The sequence below is a fragment of the Mesoplodon mirus genome (assembly GCF_964341445.2).
Source record: "Mesoplodon mirus genome assembly, chromosome: 2".
Classification (NCBI taxonomy): domain Eukaryota; kingdom Metazoa; phylum Chordata; class Mammalia; order Artiodactyla; family Ziphiidae; genus Mesoplodon; species Mesoplodon mirus.
The window spans coordinates 46,679,438-46,688,557 of NC_138977.1; the positions used below are offsets into that span (position 1 = coordinate 46,679,438).

The 9,120-nt window shown below is 38.6% G+C and overlaps 1 protein-coding gene across 1 annotated transcript; it reads left to right on the plus strand.

The window, feature by feature from the left end:
* Positions 1–46: 46 nt before the first annotated feature.
* LOC309798638 (serine/threonine-protein phosphatase with EF-hands 2-like) lies at positions 47–7,673 on the plus strand (the record flags this gene model as incomplete). Its single annotated transcript, XM_082611145.1, has 5 exons — positions 47–90; positions 2,841–2,947; positions 3,878–4,041; positions 4,784–4,871; positions 7,471–7,673. 5 exons carry the CDS (start codon positions 47–49, stop codon positions 7,671–7,673), a joined length of 606 nt encoding a protein of 201 aa, XP_082467271.1.
* Between the last annotated feature and the right edge of the window lie 1,447 nt (positions 7,674–9,120).

Below are 9,120 nucleotides of genomic sequence, written 5' to 3' on the forward strand. Positions count from 1 at the left end.
TTCTTTCTCCTCCATATACACTAAGATCTCCACCTACCCATCATTAATGGAAGGGACAAATTTGCTTCCTGCAGAAATTATTCTCCGTCGGTATGTCTTGGGTGAAGTCCATATACCAGGCCACTAAATCTTTCCAGGGTCACTCTTCCTTTTTCTTTCATCCTTAAAGCATTTGTGTTACCTGGTCAACCACAGACAAAGGTTCTTTCACTATCTGGGGATTTAGCAGATGGATTTCAGTGCACACATTTGTTAACAATGCTCCTTTCTTCCTGGGAAGAGAGCATGTAATATTACTTAAATGGTTTCTGTTGAGATGATTCTGAGTTCTAATCTTAGTTGAGAACTTACTATACACTAAGTGTTATTGTAAAGAATTTATATATTGTTTCACAATGAGCTTATAAAATACACAGCATTACTAATTTCAGTTTTATAGATGAGATCATTAAGGAATAGAGGTTAAATCAGTGGCCATTGGTCACACAGCTAGTAAGTGGTGAAAGTAAGCCTTGACCCAGAGAGTCTTATTTCAGAACCCACATACTTAACGACTCTACAGTGCTGTTGCCCACTGAGAAGCTGGCCCCGGAGTATATAAGCTGCTGAAAGATACAGTTGCAATGCTGCTGAACAAGCTTCTTTAATTATCAGCCAAACTAAATTAGAAATCAAAACAAAGTCAGCATAGGGACTTCCCTGGCAGCACAGTGGTTAAGAATCCGCCTGCCAATGCACGGGACACGGGTTCAATCCCTGGTCTGGGAAGATCCCACATGCCGCGGAGCAACGAAGCCCGTGCGCCACAACTACTGAGCCCACGCACCACAACTGCTGAAGCCTGCGCACCTAGAGCCCGTGCTCCGCAACAAGAGAAGCCACCGCAATGAGAAGCCTGCACACCACAACGAAGAGTGGCCTCCACTCGCTGCACCTAGAGAAAGTCCGTGTGCGGCAACAAAGACCCAACACAGCCAAAAATAAATAAAAATTTTTAAAAAGTGAAATAATGTAATTTTTAAAAAGTCAGCATAAATCTAGTGGGAAAAGAATACAGGAATATTTAATATCTGCCTTGTGTGAGTGCTATAAAAGTGCATTATTTTAAATCACTCGAGTTATTAAATACTCAAGAGTTACTAAACACTCAAGTTTTACACAATCAGAGCCAGCATCACTCAAAAAGAAGTATTATGTGAAAATTTAAGCTCACCAAATGATAGTGAAACCTACTATGCTACAGAATCATCTCTGGAGCTTTATAAAAAATCATTTATTGGAGCCCCATCCCACCCCTCCCAAATTAGAATCTCCAGAGGTGGGCCCCAGGAACCTGGAATACCATGATTCCATGTGATTTAGATGTTCCCACTGCAAAAGGAATCACTGTGGGGAACCCTATAAATAACATGTTTTAATACCATAATTAAAGAACACTCACCTTTTAAAAATATTCACTGATTGCAGTAAAGCAAGTACAACATCCCCTAATTTATGCAGAAGTCACTTGTCTAACAATTCCAACTATTTGGACCACAATGGAGAACTAAGAAGTAAAGAGGAAAATGACTCTGACAACCATAATGGATGTCTCAGTGTCCATCAATTCAAGATCATGTGTTTTTCCTAGAGGGACCCTCATTCAGAATCCATTTATTTTTGGTTTAAACCCATGTCTCATGATAATAGTTTAGCCAGCCTGGAGTCCACTTGTCAAGATTAATTTCTGGCCCTACCCCTTACTAGCTATGGGACCTTGGGCTCAATATGCGCTGCTTGACGTAGGGACAGAGAGCCCTGTGCATCCAGGCAACTCTCAAGGCCACTGCTATACTCCATCCCTGCATGATAACCATCAATGAGCACAGTTTACCAGAAATAGTTTAAATGCTTTTCAAACCAGTGGTTCTTAAACATTTAGGGGGTCCCATACTTCTTTTAGCCTCTGATAAGACAACGAACTCACCAGAAAAAGCACATACGCTCACATACCCATGAAATCTGAGATGAATTTTAGGCAGCTCATACTTTTCTGAGGGTTTATGGAGACCATTATGCTAAGTACCTTAAATTTCAAGGAAGACTTTCATCAAACATGATTAAAATGGGGTTTTTTGGTTTGTGATTTGGCCTTTTTTTACTTTTGGCACTTGAAAAGATAGGTTATCTGGTCATCATTTATAGAATGGCTGCTTCCTCAGTGACATAGGACAAAGTACATATTTACCTTTTATCTCTATATTCTTGTTTATTCAACTACAGATATTTATTGAATACATTTTAGGCCAAGTACCATGCCCAGCATTACTCTGTTGACCCAGTAAGCATAAGAAAACTAACTCAGTGATATTTTGTTATTCATAAATCCTGCCTTGTGACTGTTTAATGTAATAATAAATTACAAGGAAAGAATATGATTATGATAACAGATACCATTTGATGAGTGCTTTCTATGTGCCGGGCTTTCTTCTAAGTGCTTTACATGAATTTACTTATTTAATCTTCACAATACTCCTGTGAGTTAGGTACCATTTTTGTCACTATTTTGCAGATGGGGAAAATGAGGTACAGTATTATTAGATAACTTTACCACAAAGGTGGTGTTTCTCTAGAACTTCTGCTCTAACCACTGTCCTACACTGGGAAGGACAGCAGCATTCCCCAGACAGATCCTATCTGTGCACAGCAGGGCAAAGCAGGAGAGCACTGGGGAGAAAAAAAGAGACGAGCTCTTTGAAGGTTGAGACATTAAGAAAGAGAGAGGAGAAACTTAGTAAAAATCCAAGACTATTTATTCTATACTAATGTTTTAAAATGTTCCTTTTCATCTCCTGTCCCAGGATTAGCAGAGTTGGGGAGTCGGCTCTGAGAGCCCTACGTGAAAAGTTATTTGCCCATTCCTCAGATCTTCTTGTTGAATTTAAGAAGCATGATAAAGATAAAACTGGTAAGGCTAATCAAGTAAAATATTCATAGAGGAGGGCAGCTGGCCAAAAAACCCTCTGTTTCAGGTAATTAGCAAATATTTGTTTAAATGACCAGAAGACCTTTTTGAATACGTCCTCCCTTATTCAACTTAACATCCTAGTTATCTTTCCTAAATTCATAAATTCTAAGCTTTTAGAAGAATGTGAACTTAGCTAAATATAAACAAAGCTGGTGAAAAGAAATGGAGTCAAGGGAAGGGTGACAAGGCCAGAACTAAGCAAAAAGAAACAGGGGGACAGGTTACCAGAGTGGATCCAAGACTAACAAAAGATCAGTGATTTGGTTTCTCACTGTTAAGTGTGTGCTTGTCTGTTCCTTGTTCCATTATCCAAGCTGGAAATTTTGTCTTTTCTCAACTCAATGGAATGTCTAATGGACATTGACTACATGTAGCCCTATTAAAAAATAGCAGTAACAGTCATAAAATCATAGCACTATCTTTTTGTACACATAAATAACCAATGCTATATATACATGTGTGTGTGTGTCTGTGTATTGTGTGTGTGTGTGTATATATATATATATATATATATATATAGTGTTTTATGATATTATTTACAAGAGTCTTGTGTGACTTCCAGTAGTATTGCCAAATAGATTTGGCAAATAAAAACAGAATGCCTAATTACATCTGAATTATAGACAACAAATAGTTTTTAAATATAAGTATGTCCCATGCAATATTTGGGACATACTTATAGTCTGTCTGAAAATCAGATCTACTGGGCATCCTGTATTTTATCTGGCAACGCTACTTTCCAGCCAACTCTACCATAACCAACAAAAATAGCGACAGTACTCATTATTTCTATTATCTACTGATAGTAAGAAGAATGTCAGGATAAAAGATTTGTAGGTGATGAGTCAACAAGTTAGCTCTTTCCTATAGGTCTAATCACCCTGAGTGACTGGGCAGCAGCCGTGGAGTCTGTGTTGCATCTAGGACTGCCATGGCGGATGCTGAGGCCACAGCTGGTGAGCAGCTTGACAGATAACAAGCTGGAGTACAAGTCCTGGCTGAAAAACTTGGCCAAAGAACAATTCAGCCATGAGGTAAGGGTGTGAAAGTGGTGGATGAAGGCATACTGTGGACCGCGAAGCCTCTTATGGAGAACTTTGAATCATAAACAACCAAATATTGAGAACCCCAAAGGGAAGATGAATGGAAACAACTATTCATTGAGTTTCTATGTGTCAGACTTTGTGTTAAGTGACCTACACATATTGCCTCAGTTTATCCTCAAAACCATCTCCAAGAGGTAGGTATAATCAGCACCAACATACCCAAGAGAACACTGGTCACAAGTGTTAGATAACCTGCCTAGGATAATAAGAGTTTCTAAGTTATAGAACTAGAACTCAAACCCAGGTCTGACTGATTTCCTTGACATGATGCTGCTTCCCCTATTTAAAAAGGTATTTGTTCAGTAAAAGCTTATGTGTAATGTATGTGAGGCCTTGGGCTATGTACTTTTTTAAAAAAAAAGCTTTATTGCAATATAATTCATATATCATGCAGTTCACCCATTTAAAGTGTAGAATTCAATGGTTTTTAATATATTTGCAGATATGTGCAACCATCACCATGGTCAATTTTAGAACATTTTCATCATGGACTAGGTACTTCTTAAACCATTAGATTATTTAGTAGGCTGAAGGGGGCTGGAGTGGAGGGATCATAAAACATCTTCAGGTTCTTTCAAGAGTCTTATTGTCAGGGTTGCTTGTGTGTTAATTATCTATTAGGAGAAGCCTAAACATAAAAGACAGAAGGAAAATGAGTTTTTTCTTGCAGAATATACAATCAAGTTTGCTGGAAGCACTGTATCGAAACCGATCCAACCTGGAGACCATTTTTAGGATCATAGACAGTGATCATTCAGGTAAAGGTGCTCATTATCCTGCCACTTCTGACATAGCAAGTATTTTACCTCCCACCTTTTAGTCTCCTCCCTGATTATTTACCTTTCTACTCAAGCGCTTTTGGAGCAAAATTAGTGGCAGTGCTTATAAATGGACAGAAACTAGGATAGTATTTGAGCAACATGAGCTATCCCTACGGAAGAGGGGTTGGGCAGAGAAGAATGAAGACAAACTGAATGAGAACTTCTTATAGGAAGAATTATAATAGTTGTGATATCCCTTATCCCTTCTATCAAAGTAGCCACAAAGGAATGAAGAGTGTCTAGAACAGAAAGGCTTTTGCAATCTTACTCCCAAAGTATTATTTTTCAAAATTTTAAATTTTTAAATAATTATAGATTCACAAGGAGTTGCAAAAAAAATGTCCAGGGAGGTCCTGTATACCCTCACCCTGTTTCCTCATTGTCCCAAAGGCCTTTTCAAATATTATTACTTTTTTTGAGATACAATTCACATGCCATATAATTTACCCATTTAAAACTTGCAGTTCCGTGCTTTTTTAGTATATTCACAAGCTTGTGTAACTATTATCGCTATCTAATTTTGGAACGTTTACGTCACCCTAAAAAGAAACCTATACTGATTAGCAGTCACTTCCATCCCCTATTCCTTCTCCACCAGTTCCTGGCAACCATTAATCTGCTTTCTGTCTCTATGAATTTGCCTATTATGGACATTTCGTATAAATAGACGTGTATGATACATGGCCTTTGGTGTCTGGCTTCTTTCATTTAGCATGTTTTCAAGGTTCACCCATGTTGTAGCATGTATCAGTTTATTTCTTGTTATAGCTGGATAATATTCCATTGTATGGATATATCACATTTTGTTTATCCATTCATCAGTTGATAGACATTTGGATTGTTTCCACTTTTTGGCTGTTATGAATAATGTTGTTATGAACATTCATATACAACTTTGTGTGTGAACATATGTTTTCAGTTCTCTTGGATGTATTCCCAGGAGTGCAATTGCTGGACCATATGGTAAAATGATGTTTCACTTTTTGGGGAACTGTAAAACTGTTTTTTCACAGTGGCTATACCATTTTACACTCCTACTGACATTGTAAGAGGGTTCCAATTTCTCCACATTCTCACCAACACTTTTTATCTTCCATTAAAAAAAATTTTTTTATAGCCATCCTACTGGGTGTGAAATATCTCATTATGGTTTTGATTTGAATTTCCTTTATAACTAATAATATTGAGCATCTTTACATGTGCTTATTGGAAATTTGTATATCTCCTTTGGAGAAATGTCTATTCAAATCCTTTTCCCATCTTTTAATTGGGTTTTCTTTTTATTGTTGAGTTGTAAGAGTTCTTTGTATATTCTGGATATTAGGCCATTATCAGATATATGATTTGCAAATATTTTCTCTGATTTTATGGGTTATCTCTTCACTTTTTTGGTAGTGTTTCCTGATGCACAAAGGTTTTTAATTTTTAAAAAGCTCAATTTATTTTTTCTTTTGTTTTTGTGTTTTTGGTGTCATATCTAAGAAAACTAGTAACTGAAGGTCATAAGGATTTACACCTATGTATTCATCCAAAAGTTTTACAGTTTTAGCTCTTACAGTTGGGTCTTTGATCCATTTTGAGTTAATTTTTGTTTGCAGTGCAAGATAGGGGTCTAGCTTCATTTTTTGCATGAGGATATTCAGTTGTCCCCTACCATCTATTGAAAAAATTATCCTTCACCTGTTGAATGGTCTTGGAACCCTTTTAAAAAGTCAACTGAGCGAATTCCATGGCGGTCCAATGGTTAGCACTCCATGCTTTCACTGAGGAGGGCACGGGTTTGATCCCTGGCTGGGGAAATAAGGTCCCTCAAGCAATGTGGTACCCAAAAAAAGAAAAAAAAAAAAGTCAACTGACCATAGATGTATAGGTCCAAAGCCTTTTTTTTTTTTTTTTTTGCGGTACGTGGGCCTCTCACTGTTGTGGCCTCTCACGTTGCGGAGCACAGGCTCCAGACGCGCAGGCTCAACGGCCATGGCTCACGGGCCTAGCCGCTCCACGGCATGTGGGACCTTCCCAGACCAGCGCACGAACCCGTGTCCCCTGCATTGGCAGGCGGAGTCTCAACCACTGCGCCGCCAGGGAAGCCCAGTCTAAAGCCTTTTTACTAGCAGATTAAATTAACGTTATGTTTAGGATGATTTAATGCAGGGTTTCTCAGCAGTGGCATTACTTACATCTTGGCTTGAGTAATTCTTTGTTTTGGTTCCCATCCTGTACATTTTAGGGTGTTTAGTAACATCCCTGGCCTTTACCTACTAGATGCAGTAACACCCTACCCCCACCCCAGTCATAACAATCAAAAATGTCTCAAAACATTTCTAAATGTCCCTATAAGGAGAGGAACACTATTGCTTCCCTCTCAGAACCACTGATTAAGTGGTTCAGTGCTATCCTCTTGGGAGTTTAAAGTGGATACTAGGCCTTGGGTGCCTTTGTTTAACAGTAGGGAGCAGGTGTCCTTGCAAGAATGTCAGAGGAAATGAGTACTGAAAACTAGACTGACTCACTAAAGTGACTTGCTTTCTCTGGTAAGGGTTCATTTCACTGGATGAGTTCAGGCAGACTTGGAAGCTGTTCAGCTCTCATATGAACATTGATGTCACAGACGACTGCATCTGTGACCTTGCCCGGAGCATTGACTTCAACAAGGATGGCCACATTGACATCAATGAGTTCCTGGAGGCCTTCCGCCTTGTGGAGCAATCCGGCTCAAAGGATTATGCATCAGATTGCTGACGAGCCACAAACACTAATAACAGTGACTGCAGCAGCCCAGATATACACTAAGGCAAGTCTGGTCCCCATCGTCCAAGGTGCCTCATAAGCAATGCTGAGCTCACTGTGGGAATATCTCCCTTATTCTCCATAGCTTTGTGGAACTTTATGCTGAGAATTTGCCTACCAGTATGCATCAGAATCACCTGTGTATTCAGGTGAATCCTACCAAACATACAAAGAAGAACTTTTACCAATCCTTCTCAAACTCTTCCAAAAGATTGAAGAGGAGGGAGCACTCCCAAGACATGCTATGAAGCCACCATCATCCTGATACCAAAACCAGACAGAGATACCACCAAAAAGGAAAATTACAGGCCGATATCTTTGATGAATATAGATGCAAAAATTCTCAAAAAAAATTATCAAACTGAATCCAGCAATGCGTAAAAAAGATCATACACCACAACCAAGTGGGATTCATCCCAAGTTCACAAGGTTGGTTCAACATATGCAAATCAGTGTGATACACCACATCAACAAAAGAAAAGACAAAAACCACATAATCATCTCAATACACACAGAAGAAGTATCTGACAAAATTCAACATTCATTCATGATAAAAACCCTTACCAAAATGGGTATAGAAGGAACATATCTCAACATAATAAAAGCTATTTATGACAAACCCACAGCCAATATAATACCCAATGGTGAAAAGCTGAAAGACTTACCACGAAAATCTGGAACGAGACAAGGATGCCCACTCTCAACACTTCTATTCAACATAGTATTGGAAGTCATAGCCAAAGCAATCAGAAAAGAAATAAAAGGTATCCAAATTGGAAGGGAAGAGGTAAAATTGACATCATATGCAGATGACATGATACCATATATAGAAAACCCTAAAGACTCCATACAAAACCTACTGGAACTGATCAGTGAATTCGGCAAGGTAGCAGGATACAAGAGTAACATACAGAAATTGGTTGCATTTCTTTACACCAGCAATGAAATATCAGAAAAGGAATGTAAATACACAGTACGTTTTAAAATCACACCAAAAAAAAAAAAATACTTAGGAATAAACCCGACCAAGAAGGTGAAAGACTGATATGCTGAGAACTATAAAACATTAGTAAAGGAAATTAAAGATGATTCAAAGAAATGAAAGATATCCCATGTTCTTGGCCTGGAAGAATTAATATTGTTAAAATGGCCATACTACCCAAAGCAATCTACAGATTTAATGTGTATCAAATTACCCATGACATTTTTCACAGAACTAAAACAAATAATCCTAAAATTTATATGGAACCATAAAGACCCTGAATTGCCAAAGCAATCCTAAGGAAAAAGAACAAAGGAGGCCTCCCTGGTGGCGCAGTGGTTAAGAATCCGCCTGCCAATGCAGGGGACCCAGGTTTGAGCCCTGGTCCAGGAATATCCCACGTGCCATGGAGCAACT